Source organism: Leuciscus leuciscus (genome assembly GCF_965113295.1).
Source record: "Leuciscus leuciscus genome assembly, chromosome: 23".
NCBI lineage: Eukaryota > Metazoa > Chordata > Actinopteri > Cypriniformes > Leuciscidae > Leuciscus > Leuciscus leuciscus.
Window position 1 is genome coordinate 19,061,396 of NC_138747.1, and position 21,918 is coordinate 19,083,313.

Sequence of the window (21,918 nt, forward strand, 5' to 3'; positions counted from 1 at the left end):
AACATGTGTTTTTATTCTAGATTTAAACTGACAGTGTCTGCTTCCCAAATAATGCTAGGAAGACTGTTCCAGAGTTTAGGTGCTAAATAGGAAAAGGATCTACCACCAGCAGTTGATTTTGATATTCTAGATATCAACTGGCTATAATTTTGAGATCCCAGTAGACATGAAGGTCTAGCAGTGTATAAATGAAATCTAAGGATATCTACTGAACCTAAAGACCCCTTTCCATGCAACCGTACGAAACCAACATGAATACAAAGAGCACATTTTTTAGAATTCCAAATGTGGTTTAAAGGAATAATACACTCCACTGTAACCTGAATTCCTTGAGTGTGAAAGGTTATTTCAACTACATAAATCCTTCAAGTCCAAATTGATTTTATGTCGAAACAGTCCCTCTATTCTCGCTAAGATGCAAATGAGTTTTTTACGCTTTTGAAACACAATCTCTCTCCTTTATTTTTCATATTTTCTCTTGCCACATGGGGATTAACACCAAATAAATAGATTTCTAAACGCTCTCCCTGTAGTTTAACCACACACACACAAAGACAGTGGCGCAGATATCTGTAAATCTATATGATAACAGAGCTGCCAATCAAACACTGCTACAATTACTTTTGTTTTAAATAATGAAAGAGATATAGAAATTGTCTGCCCCCATGATACAATCTGAAACACTCAATATATTAATGAATAATTGGGTTCGGTTGTCTTTTATTCTAATAGGCAGTTCATACAATACATTTGTCTAATAGATTTCGTTAGAATCGCATTATTTAGGACTAATCGTTTGATCTGTTTTTCCTAAATGCTGTTATTTCAAATAACTGGAAAGGGGTCTTTAAGTTCAGTAGATATTCGTAGATTTCATTTACACACTGATAAGTATATAATGCATTCAAGACATCTTTTTTTCTTTCTCCTGCTCTCTCTCTCATGTGATGAGATTATGGCCACCTGCTGCAATACTGATGAGGTTGTTGGTTGAGGTTCCAGTGGGACTTTTAAAAATACACCCGTGATAATTGCAGGAATACATCATTTAAGACCTTTAGCTTGAAACTTTAACTGCATTCCCAAATATCAAATGAGTAGTCTCTTTCTTTAGCTGCAGCCAGCAGTCAGACTATATGCAGTGTAGGGTTTGGATGTTTTCCAAACCTTGACAAACGTCATTAACAGCATTGTCTGATTTGACTGTGCAGTCAAACAAAATTACGGGATTTCGAATCCTCATTCAGATGTCAGATTGTCACTTTTGATAAACTGCGATATATAATTGTTTTAGGTGCGATTGGACTTTTTCATGTTGCCTAAAAGGATTTCCACAGTGAGAAGGATGATGTCACCCCACAAACGAACAAATCACTGCAGAGTCTAGACAAACAGTTCTGGATCAAACACCACAGATAAGAACCAACAGACAGGGACTTAACACTGAAGGTTACATTTAATCAAACTCCCACTCCAGCTAAGCTTTCTTTAAAGGTGAAGCGTGTGCTTACGTGAATGGAGTCACCAAACAGAATAAAAATTAGGAAAACCTGTTTGTTAAGGGTCAATAATTTTAATTATACTACATGTCAAAATAACATGTAGTCCCGCCCCAAACTCACGTACACCATGGACTCAGATTTCCGGGGTTGGAGGTTCTCATATGTGGAAGTCATCATAGTTGGGTAAAAAAAATTAACAGAAATATGATGGGAAAAAAATTATAGTTTTAAAAATGAAACTAAAACCGCCTGTAGCTTTGTGTGTCCTCGTTCGAAGCAGCCGATTCATTCAGTAACGAAACGCCACGTGTGTTGCTCGGAAACTGCTGTGGCTTTGTTCGAACTATTTTCGTTGCCGAAATACAGCAAAAAATTAATAACCAGCTGACTGTACATTATCCCTTAAATATACTCAATACATATTATTAAAGTTTAAAAAAAATACACTTTGCTTTTAAATAGCCCTTTTAATTTTGGTTTAGGATTGTAAATCATGCAATATTCTGGCTTCTAAAGTCAAATGTAATCTGACAAAGAACCATATACCAAACACACTAACTAGAAGTTTAAACAGCTTCCTGAACTATTATAAGATACATACATTTTTATTATTATTATTCCTGCTTCAAGTATGCTGGAATGCCAGATGGCTTGGATCTGTCAAACTCACCTGGACTCATTAACATCAGCCCTGGTCTACAGTCATGGTCATTAGTACAGCCACACTGAAAAAAAATATTGAAATAAAAATGGCCAAAGGCATGTGTATCTTCATCAAAGACCACTAATTATCAATTATATATAATTATAGTAATAAATTATGAAAATGTTCACAACCCTGAGGATATCTGTGATGGATGAGCTGCCAGTGGTTATGAACTACACTATAGAGATTATCAATACCCTTTTATTACAACTAGCTTCATTGAATTTTGGCCCTTTTAAACACAAAAAGCATCAGGTTTTCCTGATGACCTCTGGAGAATCTGCAGGGTCAGTGACTCCAATTTCCCACCAGACGATAGTCAGCAAATACCAGAGCTCTCATGTATCTGATTCCAATAGAGGTGCGATGACCCAGCAAGAGCATTAAGTGACAGAAAAAGAGACAAAGAGGAAGACAGAGAGCAAATGCGATAAACGCAGACCGAGAGAAAGATAGAGTGAAAGATGACTGATTTAAGATGCTTGGTCTGAGAAGAGCATCGGTTGAGCAGTGTTTTCTACAGGTGCTAACGAAGGCAAGAACTCTGTGTCTTTGCTCTTGTGGTTTTGACAACTGGGACAGATGTCTCAGAGAGGTGCTTTTTTTCCCTCGCCCTAATAAGAAACAGAAATAGATATGGATACGACCTGGCCACCCACAGATCAAAAAGTATGACACATTTTTAACAAAAGCAATATCTAGAGGGATATCTGCTCGAGATCACACCTGCACATCCCACACCGCTGCTGCTTCTGAAAGTTCATTGTTAGTTCTTATTACATGTGTCATGCAAACAGATGAGTGGTAGGAAACGAACACAATGAACACATGTGACTGATGAAAACAAACTAAAAGTCCATGAAATCTGATCTATGAACAAACAAAACTGAATGCGTGTGACACAATTATCTGCTGGATCCAATTAAATGACAAAATTGAATGTTATTTGTGGTATAAATTCTCACACTGTGCCATATAATAAAACCTCAAGGTGCTCTGCGTAAGATCCTTTTCTTTTCCTTTCTGACTGATCTGAATTTGAGGGAAGCAGCTGGAATACTGACAATTGGTGCTTGTGATTTGTCAGTCTTTTAGAAAAACATAAGCTCATTTATCTACACTCTACACCACTTACCCCTGTGTTCATCTTCACAAAATACTCTTTAAATTTCACTCTGAAAATACAAATGTAAAGAACCACCTCATTTCCTAAATGAAAACTCTTCATGTCTGATCAGTTCACTGAATCTTTGAATTGGATACAAGTTTACACTTCTGGGTAGTAACTGTTTACATGTAATCTGGATTAATTAATCTGATTCCAAACATGTATTCCTTGTAATTAGATTGTATAACCTTTTAAAATGTTAATAATCAGATTACAGTTACTTTTTTATGGATTACATGATTACATATTATTCACACAATGGCAGTAAATTATTCATAATTTATTGATTCTACCTAATTCTTCTTTTTACTTTCTTAATTTTCCTTTCAAAATCCTATTGTGTGTCCGTTTAGCTTTGACTATTTACAATAAAGAATTGGCATGTATACTGTAAATGTCATAAAAATACATTTGTGATGCTTCTAAATTTCGGGGGAAAAAAGAACCTCTCATTTACATCATGAGATGAATAATTATGCAAGTTACTAAACAGATTCAGTGACCTTCACAAATTATTGTTCATGTAAGACAGGGATTCACAAACTTTTTATGTCAGACAAACAACCCTTTGATCGATAATAATCACTTGGAAACCCCTAAGATTTTAAAACAAAGTAATCTAAAAGTAAACAAAAAGTAATCAGAATACATTAGGCTACTTAAAATTTGTAATCTAGATTGCGTTACTATGTCATTTAGTGTAACAGACTACAATTTGCAAGTAATCTGCCCAGCATTGCTAACTTAATACATACTACATGCAGTATACACTGCATATTGTACTACATTTTTTTAATTAGTAAGTGCAGCAATATGAATGCAATGCTAAATGTTTGAAATAACAGAATGCTACATTGCATGGTAGTGGTATCCAGCTATCTTTTTAATTAAATTTTGTGTAAAAATGTCTTTGGCAAAATTATCTAATCAAATATGAGTCAGAAATAAGAAAAAGAAGAACTGTGATTGTTTCCATTTATTTGGCACACTTTAAATAAAAGGTCAAGACGAGCTTGTTGATTTCTAAGATTTTTTTAATATATTTTGTCATGCAGTGTGCACCACTTTATAAGCTATTGCATTTATTGGCTAATGTAGTGGATCATACAGGCATTCAATGCATTCAGTATGTATTATTTATTATACTGCGGAAATAGTAGTAGGCTACGTTGAAATGTTATCCAAAATCTGTGTGAAATGATGTGGTGATAATTTGATCAAGAAGGGTTTAGGTTGGATTTTGCTACGTATTTGAAAGTTACATAGACAGACTTTGCCCTCTAGTGGCTCTTGACACCCTTACCGTTGCTTGGAACTGTGGAAGGACTATGAAACTGATGTGATATTACGACACATTATACATTTATCTGCTTGTTATTTTAGCATTTGATTTACAGTACCTTAATTGAAGTGACATGCCTCCTGCAAGTGTTGTGCAAAATAATCACTGCTGATAGAGCAGTGTATGGTGATCAGTAACTCTTAAATTCTATTTGGGGTTGAACCATGGTGTAATGCAGATCGATAAACAGACATATCTCCTCAAAAATTACTCCTGCTATCAATGTCTTTAAAAAAAAAATACAGTAAGATGTTCCCATCTAGACACCCTAGTGTCTTGTAAAATCACACTGCTGTCATTTTACTTTTCAAGAAGCTCATTATTTCTTTTTTGCCACTGTGAAGCTGATCTCAGTCCTGTGTAATTTAAAGACGGACATTCAGAGATATAATTAGATGTAAAATATTCCATAAGTACTGTCATATTCATTCTTTCAGACGGCACTCAGAGCAGCATTATGCTGGTTCATCTGAGGTTTGCACTCAAAAAGTTACTAAACAAAAGTGAACTAAAGAAAAAATTAAAACAGCAGTTTTGCATCAACTTTTTTGAGTTATGACAACTAATAAAATATACATTGAGTTAGAGAAACTTAAGGTCCCCCTGTGGTGTAAATCAAGCTTTAATGTTGTTTGTATGACTATGTGGTGTTTTTAATTTGCTGTAAGACAAGATCATGTTGGCAAATTCATTAGTCAACATTGCTGAGTATTTTCTCCTTAAAACTACAGTGAACGAAAGACAGTATCAAAAACGCGGTTTGAAATCCTGGTGTTTCTGACGTCACAAATTACCTTGTATGTGAAATGAGTGGATATCGCTGGCTGGGCTTATCTGCATATTCATTGAACTGTGTAAACTAATAGTGGCAAGGGTGTGGAGTTACATTCAAGCTATTTTAAGGAAAACTTTTAAATATGTCTTTTTGTTTTAAGGGATAAAATGATTGACTACAGGGGGACTTTAAGAATTTGTAGCATAAACACTTTTTTAGCTGATTACTCAAAAAATTAAGTTGGGTTACACTTTATTTTGATGATCTCCTTTAGACATTCGGTTGACTGCAAGTAACGTTGCACCTACAGTACATGTAAACTAACTCTCATGTATTAGTTGAGTATTGCTAGGGGTAGGGTTGACATGTACTTGCAAAGTTACTCAGGCTATGTTCAGACTGCATTTTTCTCAAATCGGATCTTTTCAGGCAGACGTCCGCACTATTATTGGCAAGTGATCAAATAAGATTTGTGTGTCCAGACATAACCAACCAATCTGCATGGTTTGCTTTGGTAACAATATACCCACGTATACGTGACGAGGCTTTCAAAATGAATGCAGGAAAAATGGTTCATCATCTCGCTCTCCAAATAAGCGCCCCGGTCGAGTCGTCCCACCAAAGCTTGAAATTATTGACATCCACATTTGCACCTGTTCAAATCCGATGTGTGTGTCCATGCTGCTCTTTTGTTTTTCGAAATATCTGCATTGGTTTCAATGGCAATGACATTGCGTTGGTAGGCATACGCCAAAAACAAGAACCGCATCATGGAGGGGTTTACAATACGGATGTTTTCTCATTTATAACACATGTACAACTGCAGCGCTGGACTACTGTGTCTTATGAGGCTTATAATCAGCTTTATTGTCTCCATTACATTGTCATCTTCTGCTCGTCTGGTGCCTTGCAACAACACAACCTTGTTTCTGCAGTGACTTTCAGCATGTTTCATATAACAACGTCTAACATTTTCACATTTTAAGCGGCATGAGAAAGTCACATAAACCAAGCGAAATTCAATCAGAGCAGTCAGACTGAAACGGATTTCAAGAAATGTTATTTTTGCCATCCACACTTGCTATAGGCCTATCTGTTTGGATTTCAAAATTAATATGTGCAAAAATTGGATTTGGATTAACTATGTCTAAAGAGGACCATCAAAATAATGTGTTAGCCTAACTAACTAATTTGAGTGGTGGCCCCGAACCAACTGTTCTTCTCTATTTCAGATCAAAATCACAGCAAGCATTGCATATGCAAAATTGCAAAAAAATTGCCTTTTGTCTCTCATGGAGGAGCTCCGGGAGGATAAAAGGAGCAGTGACGACAGTGAAGGGTGAGAGAGGACCAGGCCTGTACTATTTTACGTTGTTTTGTTTATTTTTGTGTGGCAGTCGTCCATGAGGGGCTGCCACTTTAATTTCGTTTTGTGTTTGTTTATTTATTTATTAAAGTTACGTTGAATGTTCACCGGTTTCCGCCTCCTTCTTCCCTGAACAATTAACCTTGTTATATAGGTGCCAAAATCCAGGAGGAAGGAGGAATGTGATATCAAAGAACGTGTGAAATACGCGGTGCCATCGAGCTGAGCAGAATCTACATGGCAGCTTGAGACGGTGGGCTGGAGGGATCTGCCGGGGGATGGACTAGTTCGCTGTCATCCGCCTGGATTGTGGAGGGGTGGCTGCCATCAGGAGAGGGAGCGGAGGAGTTGCCGTAGTTTGGCTGAGGCCGGAGCCTGCTGCCGTCCGCCATAATGGGGAGGATCAGGGAATCGGGGACTCGCTTCCAGCTGCCCAAACATGGAGGAGCCGTCGACGTCCACCAAGTGTCGGTGTTGGAGGAACTAGAGCGCCGTCCACCAATGGCTATACACCGATAGGCATCGTGGAGGAGTTCACCCAGCTGGTGAAGTACCGGATGGTAGTGCGTTTTGGGAACCAGACCCAGAATTATTTCTTATTCTTTTTCTCTCTCCTCTCTCACATCTCTGTTACTCCTCATCCTTCTGTCTCCTTTTCTCTCGCCTCGTCTATCTTTACCCCCAGGTCATGCAGCCACCGTGAATAGAGTAGAGTGAAGTCTCGTGGGTACCTCCACGCCTGCGAGGGGTGATAAGGAAAAAGGCAAACAGTGCGGGGCAGAAAGCTCTGAAAGAGTTTTGTGCTCCTGCTTCAGTAATTACCTGTCATTAGTATTAGCACAGTCATTGTTCATATAGTCAATATAATATATACCTTCATGTAGCCACTTACAACCTAACCACGAGCACTACTCTTCAGCACAGTGGTAACATTTGCAAATTGAAAGGTTTAACGATATATAAGATGGGTAACACCTTAGAATAATTGTCCGTAGTTAACAAGTAGCTATGCAGGAAGTAATAGGTAGTACTACATTAACACCGAACTTACCATTAACTAATATGGAAGCAATATTAACTAAGCAGAAAGTAATAGCTAATTTAGTACAAAGGTAGTTCCTTTGACTTAACATGTTTTTCACTTTAAAATAATGGGTCACATCACTAGTAGTTCCTGCGGGATGACAAGGTAACGCTTGAGTAATAATTAGTGAGGAGTTGACATGTTTTTCACAAGTAATACAAGTTATTTAATTTTATATTTGACACATACTGTACAGGCATACATTTCTGTGAGGCACCAGTAATATTCTAACAAACATTGTAATCTGGAAGATGTGGTTTTGCGCTTATCGCAACATAAATGCAGCCAACTTCTTCATTAAGGGTGCAAATTGGTTTTGACAAGAGAACATCAATGTTTATATTCATATGCTAAAGAGAAGTCCTCCTCAGGCGGCTTCTGTAACATAAAGGTATTAGGTCTTTGGAGTCTGAGACATATTGAACTGACACTCAATATAGCTCATAATAGTGAACTAATCCAATCATGAGAGTGTCAGCATCACTTCCTAATTATTTAACATTTTAAACAAATTATCATTATTAGTATTATTTTATGTTTAAGTTTGAAATAAACAGAGAACATACGTCCATCCTTTGGTAAGAGTAGTAGTCACAATCTCAACCTGTAGCTAATGTATTTGGGGGGATATAATATTCATAAACTGGTTTCCACAAAGAACCCATTTGAGGCACAAGCTTCTGAAATGTTATGACCATGTTAAGAGTAAAAAAACAACACAATTATTCACTTTTTAGACATGTTACTTTTGTGATTAGTAATTCATTGGTTATTCTTTCTTAGTTCACAAGTAGTTCTCAATGAGGATATATTTCTTTAGTAATAATCAAATACCTACCAAGGAACTACCTTTGTACTAAATTAGCTATTACTTACTGCTTAGTTAATATTGCTTCCATATTAGTTAATAGTATTAAATTTGGTGTTAATGCAGTACTACCTATTACTTCCTGCATAGCTACTTGTTAACTACGGACCATTATTCTAAAGTGTTACCGTTGTGGTAATACAGTAAGTAATTTCATTTCAGAGTGATGAAGAGAACCTGTGAAATCACAGACCACTGAGCAGAGATGAGCTGCAGCTAACCAATGGGTCATGACAGAAACAGGGTCCAATGGTTGCTGGACTAGAGTCGGGAGAAACGAACACCATAAAACCACACACCATTTTTCCTTTTTATGTGATACAAAGAGTAATGCAGCACACCTCAGTGTGTACTTATAAAAAGAGATTCTTTCTGACCTGCCCTGGGAAAGATGTCCTCGCTACATTACACACTAAAGAGATACACTCTTCATTCTCACTTTCGAAGCCTGGAGACGTTCAGGTCATAATCCATTTTAGTATTACAAACCTTGTTCTCTGCTAAGGCTCAAGTACTTTTTCTCTCCTTTCTCTTTTTCGGTCTCTATTATAGTGCAAATCTGTGCTAGACATCTATATTTCAGAGCCAGAGGTCTCTTTTTTTGTCTGATATTGCATCATTTTCCCCCCGCTTCTTTATTGTGTTTTTGGCCACACTGTTTTTGCAATCACGTTGTTGTGATTGTTTTAAAATTAACTTATATTCACAAGATAATAGGCCTCCGTAGAAGTATTTTTATGGTTTTATATTTTCTTTCCAATTAGTACAACCTGCCATGAATTAAATATATTTTTTAGTCCAACCTTTTGTCTGAGATTGTCCTGCTTTGAACCGATCCGGCTGACTTGTTATAATAAATGTTGTCGTTAAAACTGGTTTCTCTGGTGTAATCATGCAAATTTGAATATGAATAAGTTAGAATTACGTTTTTGGACTTTGGTTTGTTTAGGGTGTATTTTAAAGGCTGCACTGTTCACTTGAAGCAGGGGGTTAAACAAGTTGTTGCTTTTTCATGCGGACATAATGGCCTTTCCGGTACATGCTGTGTCCTTGGATACACCTGTTGCTCTAGAGGAAGATTAGTTTTCAGACATTTGCTCATGCTATTAAAATATATATTTTTCTAGTCAAGTCAGTCACCTTTATTTATATGATTCAATGATGTAAAAAGACTTCAATTCTTATGTAAAGCAGCTCTTTACAACCGTAATGTTACGGGTAATCTGTGCCTATTTCTGTTTTGGCTGGGTTTGAAATGTGTTTAGTTCAGTCCTGTGTTACAGATTGTTTCTATGGTTTTTCCTTGATTGATTAAGTTATACACCTGTGGCTTGTTTCTTTGATTAGTTTGCCTTGTGTATTCAAACTCTGTGTTTGTTCTGTTCATTGTCCGTTCACGTCACATTGTTCTCGGTTCTCGGCAACTGCAGAAAATGTTATCTGTAAATTCTACCGTGACAGCTGAACGGACCGAACTAATGGATCAGGCGGCAATACAAATCCTCTTCCTCTCGCAGGGGGAACGTTCCCCTGAGAGACACATACAGGACTTCTTGGATTTATACCATCTAGTCCACTACAACGACAAAAGGCTGTGTGTTTTCCGTTCAGGTTTCAACACGGAGACGAGAGCTTGGCTGCCTGGAGACGGTCTCAAGGGACGTTTATGGAGTATGTAGAATAGGTGCTTCTACACAATGGTTCCCCCTTTGCAATCTGCAAGAAAGAGGAGTCGTCCAGCGCACCTTCTGTTCACACAGCACCTGCTACATCCACAGCAACCAGCCCAGCAGACAGAAAGCCAGAGTCCTCCACAGACATGGAGCCTGAACCTGCCATGATTTCTATGCCAGTGCAAACAATCGTCCCAAAGCCTGAGCCCAGCAAGACGTCTGGACAACTGCATGAGCCAGCAACATCGTCTGTCCCCGAAGGAATACTTGGGGAATATGAGGGGATGGAGTGGAGCCCTGTCCCGTCAGCCAAGGCGGATGTAAGTGCACAGAACTTCGCACCCTTAATAATCTTGGAGAGAGAGAGCCTTATGCCTGTTTCGTTGCCCTTCACCGAGCCTGTTTCATAGCCCAACAGCGAGTTACTGAAGTATTTGATGTTCCTGCCTCCCAGTCCCACCAATTCTGAAATGTAACAGATTCCTGACCACAGAACAATCTGAATATTCTGCCTGTTCCACATCTGCCAAAAGGGCTGTTCCTGAGAAATTTGTGTTCAGTATTGGCAAGGAAGGCCGTTTATGAACCCCCTGCCTGCACTACCCAGTCCTTCAGTCTTGACTTCACTGCCTCTCATTAGCCATTGGTCTCTTCTTAGGCTGCCTGCTCTGTGCTTCGAGGATCCACCTTGGACTGTTAGTTCACCAGCTCAGCCTTGGAGTATCAACCCTATAACTCTTCCCAGACCCTCTGAGCCTGTCATTCCACATTGGCCCGTTGACAAGTCTGCTCCGCCAGGTACCTTGTCCCCGGCTTACCTTGGTCAGTCGTCACTTTGCCATGGCCACGGACTTACGAGCCTTCGTCTGTGACTTGTCCCTACACATGTTTGGCTCCGTCGGGCTCCACCTTTCCTTCTGGCTCCATCCCAGTCCTTGGGAGCACCTGCTCAGCCTCTGTCCTCCGCCACCCTGGCTTTGCCACAGCCGCTTGTCCCTGCGGCTTCACCTTGGTCTCCAGCACCTTCTGTGTCGCCTGGTCACTTCAGCTTTTCGGCTCCGCCTGAGTCTCCACCTCTATCGGTCCCCCTGGTTCCGCCTGTCAAGTATTCCTGCTGGGGGCTCTGCCCTGGCTCCAGTTACTGACTCCTCCCTGGCTTCTTTCACCATTGTCTCGTCCATGGATTCTACCGCTGTTGTCTCCACCATGGTTCCCATGTTTGTTCTGCGGTCCAGTCCAGCGTCCACCTCCTAAGCCTCTTCCAACACTGCCGAAGTTCATCAATTATGGAATGAGTTCAATTCATCTATAAAGCAGCTCTGGAGAAAACAGTGATGTCATCATGCAGCTCAGTCCAGTTCTCATCCAATAGTGTCAGTGCAGTCAATCAATAATATTCGAATCTGGTGTTAATTAATAGAAAAACATTTTCTATTCTCGTAATATTGTTAGTAGTAAAAAAAATATTTTAACCACAGTTTTAATGTAAGTCTTCAGGTTTGCTGCTGCTTACTTCAAAAACCTTTAGAGCAGGGGTTGTCAATCTTTTCAGATCCGTTGATCCCTTAATTTATTAATTACTTTAATTGATAACATCAAAAACATCAGAGCAGAGCTATTCATAATATACATACTGATATACACAACATTCACTTACAACATCATCTGTTAAATGCAAGTTTAAGCATCATGCTATTGCTAAACTATAGTTTAAACTATCTTTGCCATGTCCTGGATTCATCGCACTATATTGTCCAGGGTTTGAAGCTCAAAACAGGCAACCAAACCAATCAAAGATCATTTTGGTTGTTAATAAAAGTCCAAGGACAGACACAGAGCACATGTGACTACAAGATTTCATTTATTAACATGAACTAACACAAAACAATACTTCTACAGCATTTTTTAATCGTTTAGCGATTGTTGATCACATTTAATAATTTTTTATTTTTTTTATTTAATGTTATCTGTTAACATACCTAATGCACTGTGAACTAACATGAATATGTGCATTTTTATTAACTGAGATTAACAAAGGTTAATAAATGCTGTAAAAAGATATTGCTCATTGCTCATTGTTAGTTTGTGTTAGTTAATGCATTAACTAATGTTAACAAATGAGACCTTATTGAAGTGTTATGGAAATGTCTATATATTTGTGAAATCTTAAAAAAAAACTTGGCTCTAGAGGACTTGACCCAGAGCAAGACCTAATGGGGTTTGTCTCTCTGCCAATAAATGACATGAATGGTTATTTTGTGACCTTGTAAATATTTTTTAGAGCTTTATATTAAGCCATCTCATCTGCTTCAGTTTTATAATTTACTGCTGTTTGACCACTTCAAAGAACAGTGGTGGTGGAGTTTAGTCTCTTCACATAAACAGACCCACTAATTGAAAACAGAAATTCAAGCTGTACTTCATGCAAATCCATTGCATGATGTAAACTCTATATCCTGCTGTGCACTTGTTACAAAAAACATAAAAATGTAACACATCTATTTTATGTTTTTTTTCTTTTGAAGTAAAAGGTTGAGTTGTGTTTCCTTTCTAAATGAATTTAAGCACATGTTTATTCACATTTGTGTTCCCATATTTTAGCCTATGTATAAAAATTATGTCCACACTATGTGCTTCCAAATCCAAGTGCTTGTGTGTAATTGCATGTGCCATATGTAATAAAGTTGTATCAAATTATTCGTTTCAATGTTTGTAAAGACACCTAATACAAAGTGGGGCCAAATCTATTGCTCCGTGTTAGTTAATGCAATGGTAACTAATGGGACCTTATTGTAAATGTTCCCAATTATTGTTGTGTCCTCACTCACAGCCTGCGTCAACCATAACATTTCCCCTTGTAAATATTAAATAAATAAAAGTCATAATGACTTCGACATAGAATTTGGCACAATGCAATTTAGCCATTAACACTTAAATGTTATTTTATTATAGAATTTATATAATCTTCAGAAGAAGAAGAAGCAGCGGGCAGGACACATCCTGTGCGTAATGGAACTATTTGGCACGCGCAGCGGGTGTTCCGCACTTACTGGCCCCGGTAGGAGTGAGAATAAACTGTTGTAATATATGTTCGAGTAATGGATTATCAGATGAAATGATTTATTATATTATAATGATGGACCAAAAAACATGGGACTGTCTACAATATTGAAGAAATTTTGAACAGACCACATCTCGAGCAGACTGATGCGTGATGGGGAACTCGTTGGCCAGTTAACTGTGGTGAACAGAGTGCGCGCATCAGTCTGATATTTCATTCAGTGTCAGTGGATTTGCCCAGCAGCCGTTATTCACACTGAGAGAGCGAATGAACCTAGACTGCTGAGACTCGTTTGATTAACAGATTATGGTGAGTAAAACTGAAAGAATTGATTTGGAAACAAGTGATTAGTGAAGCATCAATAGTGATTGCTGTAATGCTGTGGATCAGATTTAAGCATTTGCGCGCTCAAATTATGACAATACATTTTATTGGAAATCTGAGCTCAAGTCTTATGTTATTTGTGATAATTGTTTTAAAAGAATTAAACAAGTTATTTAACGCTCTGGAATAAGCTATCCTATTTTTGATATAGGCTACGTTAATCATAGCAATATTTAGGAGATCATTTTATTTTTATTTCTCAATATGGCTAAACAGGAAACTGTACATGTAACAACAATGAACAATAGTTGACTAAATGTTGTACAAAAGTTAAGCTATAGCCTAAGTTAATCTTAGAGAGAGAAATTAGATAGATAGATAGATAGATAGATAGATAGATAGATAGATAGATAGATAGATAGATAGATAGATAGATAGATAGATAGATAATAATAATAATAATAATTCATTACATTTTATATAGCGCTTTTCTCGACACTCAAAGCGCTTTACATAGAAGGGGGGAATCTCCTCAACCACCACCAATGTGCAGCATCCACTTGGATGAGATAGATAGATAGATAGATAGATAGATAGATAGATAGATAGATAGATAGATAGATAGATAGATAGATAGATAGATAGATAGATAGATAGATAGATAGATACAGTAGATAGATACAGTAGATAGATAGATAGATAGATAGATAGATAGATAGATAGATTATAGTTTTTTAACAACAGATTGATCCTAATGTAGCCTATAGCTTAAAAAAATTCACAAATGTGCTGTTTCAAGTAAACAAAATATGTTTGTAGAAATAAAACATAAAAATAAAATTTTGTTTAGTGTTGATTTTGGGATCTGGCTGCACTGAGACCAAAATGAAGGTATTATAATTGCACACATTTGGGTTTCTAAATGACAGTAAATGAGTCTTATCTTTATAATTGTTTAATATAAATGAAATCACTTGAACTAATACTTTGTTTGCAGTGTGAAGTGCCGATCATGTCTTATAATGGGTCAGCTAAAGCTGGATGTTTGGTGTCGAGTGATGATGTGTGTAACGGGAGCTGTACCAAAAGAGAAGTGTCCGTGACCTCGACTGCCATCTCAATGACGGTGGGCATCGTCTCCAACACTCTGGCTCTCTTTATCCTGATCAAAGCCTACCGCAGGTTCAGATTCAAGTCTAAAGCAGCCTTCCTCCTGTTTGCTAGTGGTCTGGTGGTGACTGACTTCTTGGGACACCTGATCAATGGCTCTTTGGCTCTATACGTTTACGCCTCACAGAAAGGCTGGGAAACATTTGACCCTCACAAGTCTCTGTGTGACTTCTTTGGAGTTTGTATGGCGTTCTTCGGCTTGACTCCTCTGCTGCTCGGGAGCTTGATGGCAGTGGAGCGCTGTATCGGAGTGACCCGTCCTCTCTTCCACACCACGGCGCTGGGGTCCCATCATGTCAAGAGTCTGCTGGGTCTGACCTGGCTCCTAGGTCTGCTGGTGGCCCTGCTGCCCATCCTGTTCCAGCGGTCGTACCAGATGCAGCGTTCACGAAGCTGGTGCTTCTTCCGCCTGCAGGGGCCGCGTGACTGGGTGGATGTCCTTCTGTCGATATTGTTCTCTGTGTTGGGTTTGCTGGCTCTCCTCCTCTCACTAGTGTGCAATACCATGACTTTCCTCACTCTCCTGCGAAGTAGGGTACAACTTGACCGTGATTATCATCGCCATTGTCGTAACACATCACACCATTCTGAGATGGTCTGCCAGCTTTTGGCAATCATGCTGGTTTCCTGTGTGTGCTGGGGGCCAATTTTGGTGAGAAGATGACTCTTATTTCTCACACTGGCTGGTAAATTGCTAAATAAACACTGTGTTATTGATAAGTAATGAAATTAATAAATAATTGTTCTGTGTTCTCTGTTCAGATACTGAATTTGTGGGATAGGTTATAATTCAATAAAAAATATAATAATTATTATTATTAGAATATTATAATAATTAATTTTATTATAATTACAAAAAAAATAGTAGCCTAATAAATAAATAAAATTATCTAATTATTTATAGTTATATTATTTATAAGTAAGAATTGCAATTTATAATTTGTGGTTTTTTATAATAATAATAAAAAAATATATATATATATGTATAATATGTAGTTAACAAAAATATAAAATTATTAAATATATAAATATATATATATATATATATATATATATATATATATATATATTGTATATAAATATAATTTTATCTTCAATAGATAAATTATATAATAAAATTTTATATTCAATAAATGTTATTTTATTTAAAATATATAAATTAATTTATATTAAATAAATGCATAAAATCGGTTGAGCATATAAAAAAGAATTCCTTTCTGCTTGGAGCTACGCACACAGACGTATAATTTTAGTGACAAATGCTAAATGCTTTTATGATTGAATCCCCAGATAACAGGCATCATCTTCAGCCTACAGGATCACGGTGAGGATCAGGCCTCTTACACTCATATGCTGCTGGTTGTACGCATGGCAACATGGAACCAGATCCTCGATCCATGGGTGTACATCCTCCTGCGCAAAGCTGTTTTGAAGAGTCTTTTTCTGGTGGCATTGAGACTTTGCAGTCCTCATTTGAAAATTAAACTCCAGTGGCAGGGCATCACACAGGATAACTCCACCACTGAGGTCAGGAGCTCAGTGATCAGCAGACCAGACTTCATCTGCCTGGATGGACCTTTCCCACCAGACACTGCCATTCAATCAGCTCACCCCCGCTGAGCCGCAATGGGGGATATGAGACCTCCATTCACTAATATTACAGCGGAAAAGACTGTTTCTGAGATCCATGCGATGTCTCTTGTAGAGGAAATTTGCATTAATTTAAAAGTTCAGCCTGAGGCCAATCACAGAGAAGTACAATGTACCAGAAAGGTTCAAATAGGCACCAAAAAGAAGCTAGCGGCATACAGCAACAAGACATTTGTTCAAATGGACAGTAGGGTCTATACATGTCTTTGGTTTTATAGTCTGTTGTGTCAACTACAGTAAGTGTGTTTTGAAACGTCATGAAAAAAAAGGTTAAATGTATCAGTCATGTTATGCGCTGTTTCCTTTGTCTCTCAATTACAGCATATAATTAATGTAGCTTTTGCCTTATGTTTTTTTTATGCTGCAATTTTTCCCAAAAATGGTGTCCAATGTGTTATGCATGTAAGTAATTAACATATTAAGATATAGTGGGCTTATGTCATCATGATGTTTGTATTTTATGATATCTAGCATTTTTTATGAAATTGTCTCGATTTTAAAGGTGAATATTTTTCTTGGCTGCTGTAAATGTTTACATGACCAGAGCTGTATAAATCTGTGTCAAATATCTATCAAATATAAATATGTCATAATATAGACACCACTACTTTATTCAGGACCTATAATGTTTATGTCTGTTATTAGATTATTATAAAAATGTACTCTGTCTCATGTAATTTCATACATTTGTGACCAGTAGGATAATACTATAGATACATGCATTTATTATTGGGTTATCTTTTCCTAACTGTTTGTAAAAAATTTAAATTATATGTAAAATATATTAAATTATGTGCTTTATTGTTTGCAAATTTCTATTGGTAATTTTTACTCAAAGAATAGTGGGAGACCGGGGAGTGTTGTAACACAGGGTCAGTTGTAACACTGTCAGTTTGACAAGTCAGAAAAGAGCTGAGGTGATGTCATAACAAGGTCGTGTTGCTTGTCTCTTTGTGAGAGAGACTTTCTTTCGTGGAGAAATCGAAACAAATGAGCGCAACAGCACACAATAAGCGCACAGAAGAAACATACTGAGGTAAAAAATTTAAATGTTGAGTTTTCAAAAAAAATAAAAAATCATAACGTAGGGCCTTATAGATATAGGCTAGTTACATAACACGACCAAGGGAGCTGTTTTGCTGAATATTATCACGAAATAGACTATTTTATTATCATAAACGTTTATTATCACAAAGTAGCCTATATATTAAAGGTATAGCGGAGGATGTTTTACTTCCTGGTGGGTAACCTATACTATTGGTCCTCCTAATTGTCAATCATTCTGGTGAATCAATCAAACTTTTCAAAAAGTGGAGAGGGCGGGTCTTATCTAAAATTTGGAAAGATCCTCCGCTATACCTTTAAGTTACTAACATTTTAGACACATTATTGACTGTTTTAGTCATATTTCACCGACGAAAATAGTTCCAAAGGAAAACAGCAATCAGCGCGGTGTTTTGTTACTGAATGATTATGATTCAGCGTTTTGAACGAATCGTTTGAACGAATGACTCACTTGCCGCCACCTACTGGCGGTTTAGTTTCATGTTTAAAAGAATTATAGATTTTTTTCTTGTATATTTAAACATTTATTTAAAACATTAATCTCATAAAATTTGGCTATTTATTGCAGTTACAATTTTACAGTGTATAGATTAAATTATTTAATATGAATGGTACCAGCCCCGTTCTATTATTATAACTGAATTTATTGATCAAATGTAAGAATTTGACATGAAAGAGGATGCATACAATTAATAAGGTAAAAAATAAAAATCAGCTCCTTTATAAAGGTATAATGCCCTGGGGACTCTAAGGGGATATATGATGACATCACGCCTGTTCAGTTCAGTTTCCGCTGGTCCCATCCAGTCTCCTGTCTCCTTTGTCACCACTGGCTCTGCCCAGTCTCCTGTCTCCTTTGTTGTCGCTGGTTTTGCCCTGCTCCACGTCTCCTTCCTTGCACTCCAAGTCTCCTTTGTCACCGCTGGTTCCACCCAGCTCCAAGTCTCTTTTCCTCGAGTCTCACGGAAGGAGATCTGGATGAAAAGAGGAGCGACAACAGTGAGGGACGAGAGAGGACCAGGCCTGGACTTAACATTGTGTTTTGTTTATCTGTGTGCGGCAGTCGTCTGTCTGGGGCTGCCGCTTTACTTTCGTTTTGTGTTTGTTTATTTTGATTATTAAACAACAAACCTTGTTACAATTATATTTAAACATCCCTAAGCAAGTAATATCACCAGTAAAAAGGCCTAACACTGTGTATATACCAGACGTGAGCGATGCGATGCGACAAAAGCAAATAGAACCCACTTTAATCAGTGATGCTGTCTACACTGGATGCAGCACGACACAACACAGCAAATTCCTGGCAATAAACCGATGCCCCATTCTATTTCTGACATACTCCAAGTGCTCACGCTACTTCTGACAAGAAGAACAAATGGATTTGCAACAGTAACTTTGTCGCATCCAGTGTAGACAGCGTCGACTGTTGCGATGTGATGCAACTGTTGTGTCCAGTGTATAGGCATGGTGTAAGTGCAGGTATGGTATAAAAAGTGTACAACTATTTACAATATTTAAACATCCGTAAGCAAGTTAAGGCAAGTTAATGTGAAGCGATGGAAAGGCCACTCATGTCAGCCTGCCAGACACAAAGCTGACTCAATAGGTAAAACAACTGGGTGGCCATGTCTTGTGCAGTGGCCTGGAAAAAAAACATGCATAAGCTTTATCAACACACTAGAAAGCATATAAAGTCATATGCATGAAAAGGAGGTAACATTCTTGAAGAACTAAATTCAAATCTTTGAACTTAGGAAAACATTTTATACATACTTCACATTGATGATGTGTACTTTGATCATATGCATTCTGGTTATGTGACATGCACAGGAAAACCCAACAATAACCAGTCATGGCAATGCATATGCTCCAGAGGAAGACTGTGTTCTGGATGACGTTGCAGACAACCCTGCATGAAATGACAGCATTCTGTGCAAAAAGATAAGAGAAAATGTGATTATTACCTTAAATGTACACATGCTATATTTATCCATTTGTTCTTTGATTAACATCTAACCTCGTGACAACAAATATGGACCAGTCATTGTTTGCGAGGTCGTACTGGTCCTGGGCTGTTGGATAATATCCATGCACCATTTTGAACAGAAGTACCCCTAGTGGAAACACTGTTGCCAGTTTTGCATGGTACTTGCCCGTGTCATAATACTCTGGGGGGATGTATGGTTTTGTGCCTGGAGGAAAGAGATTTTATATGTTTATAAACTATAAAAGTATTTTGACTATATACAGGATGAGATTAAGTGTTCTAATTAATTTAATAGCAAAGCGGTGCATAATACATACCACGGAGGGACATATAGGCAGAATCCCTTAAGAGGTCCCCACACCCAAAGTCGATTAATTTGACCTCCAGTGTGCTCAGGTTTATGAGCAGGTTTGTCAGCTTGATGTCGCCATGAAAAACACCCCCGATAACAGCAAATGCTAATGGCATAATAACCTGCCGCATAATGTGCTGTGCTGTGGGCTCCTTGAGGATACCTCCATTGAGTTTCAGGAATGTATGCATATCCATGCTTGGCAAGGGGTGCTCCATGATCATGACGTAATGTTCTGGGTGATCCTGCCAGTCCAGCATCTGAATTATATTTGGACAGCTGGGACCCCTATTGGAGATGACTGCCAAAGCAATTTCTAAAGGAAAGGGTTCGGGATGAAAAGGCTAAAAGAAAATATGATGGTTAAATTGTTGGTCGAAGGTATTAAAAAATTAAATGATGTTTTATTAACAAAGTTCGGGAGGAGCAGGTTCAGATAATTAACCAAATTATGCACAGCTGGAGATTAATCAGTAATCAACTCAATGACAGAGTATAAATTCACAGCAGACCTATCTCTGTTCATTGAAAGTTTGTCAGCATCCCTCCTCCACCCCATCTCCTCACTTCCAGTTCCATCTACACTTACCAACTGGGGGGAGTACTCTGGGTTCGGGCCTAACTCCGAGCTCGGAGCCCTCCCCCCGGACAGCACGCCAAATACGCATAAACTTATTGTACTAATTATATGTAGATGTGAACTCGTGAATTTGTTATCTATGATTAAAATGAATATAGAGTAAGATATCATAAACTGAAAACAGTGACTAAAAAGAGAAAACAGAGAGCGCAGCCTACTTACAGTGCTGATATATTTTAAGTCTGGTGTCTTTCGGACAAATTGCACTGCCACCGGATATCCCTGGTTGAAAGCCAGACCTTTTGTCCTGGATGGTATCTTCTGTAGGACCTGCGTGACGTGGTGGCGATGGTCATCCAGGTTCCAGGAATAGATGAGAATATCGTCTATATACACAATGACAAAGCGGTGAAAGAATTCCCGGAACACCTCGTAAATGAAAGCCCGTACGGCATAACCTGGTACTCGTAGTACCCTGATGGAGTGACGAACGCTGTCTTCCACTCGTCACCTTTGCGGATTCGAACAAGGTTATATGCGCTCTGCAGGTTCAACTTCATAAAAATATGAGCGCCACGTAACTGCTCTAGGGTGGCTGGAACCAGAGGAAGAGGGTAGCCAAATTTGACGGTTTGAGAGCACGGTAATCGAGGCAGGGGCGCAAGCCTCCGTCCTTTTTCCCACAAAAAAGAAACTCGAAGCGGCAGGGGAGGTAGATGGTCGGATGAACTTCTGCTGAAGAGCCTCCACAATGTACTCCTCCATGGTCTTCTGTTCCGGGATGGACAGTGTACAGATCTTACCATGTGGTAGGGTGGCCCCAGGCAGCAGGTCGATTGCACAGTCCCATGGCTTATGAGGTGGTAGTGTGGTCGCCAACTGCTTGCTAAAAACATCCTGGAATGCCCGGTATGCAAGGGGGGTTTTGTGCTGTTTTGTGGTTGTTGGACTCTCAATGGAGTAGGTGACTTTCTTAACTGATTGCAGACAGTGGTTAAAACAGTTTCCCCCCACTGTTGGATCTCACCAGTGTTTCAGCAGACGAGAGGTGAATGTTGCTGTAACCACGGGCATCCCAGGATGATGTCAGCCGTTGAGCCCTGCAGCACCAAGAACGATAACTTCTGATGGAGACATCCGATACGCAGAGTCAATGGTATACAGTGCCGAATACGTCCATGGCCCAGCAGTTTTTCCAGGATCGAATGTGAGTGAAGAAATTGCGATTTCTGACGGAGATGA

At 38.4% G+C, this 21,918-nt stretch overlaps 1 protein-coding gene and 2 long non-coding RNA genes across 3 annotated transcripts in view; 2 read left to right on the forward strand and 1 right to left on the reverse strand.

Annotated features, from left to right (window-relative positions):
- Positions 1 to 21,918, forward strand: part of LOC309487637 — an 82,379-nt gene that overhangs the window by 10,759 nt on the left and 49,702 nt on the right. The gene's annotated exons all lie outside the window — the stretch shown is intronic.
- On the forward strand, positions 13,778 to 17,425 carry ptgfr (prostaglandin F receptor (FP)). The gene is made up of 3 exons (XM_082155114.1): positions 13,778 to 13,854; positions 14,867 to 15,691; positions 16,330 to 17,425. The coding sequence occupies exons 1-3, from the start codon at positions 13,852 to 13,854 to the stop codon at positions 16,657 to 16,659; spliced, it is 1,158 nt and encodes a 385-aa protein (XP_082011240.1). The 5' UTR covers positions 13,778 to 13,851; the 3' UTR covers positions 16,660 to 17,425.
- On the reverse strand, positions 17,789 to 20,269 carry LOC309487458. The gene is made up of 4 exons (XR_014201858.1): positions 20,062 to 20,269; positions 19,775 to 19,949; positions 19,531 to 19,686; positions 17,789 to 18,728 (listed from the first exon to the last, which is right to left on the reverse strand). It is a non-coding gene; the product is annotated as an uncharacterized lncRNA (long non-coding RNA).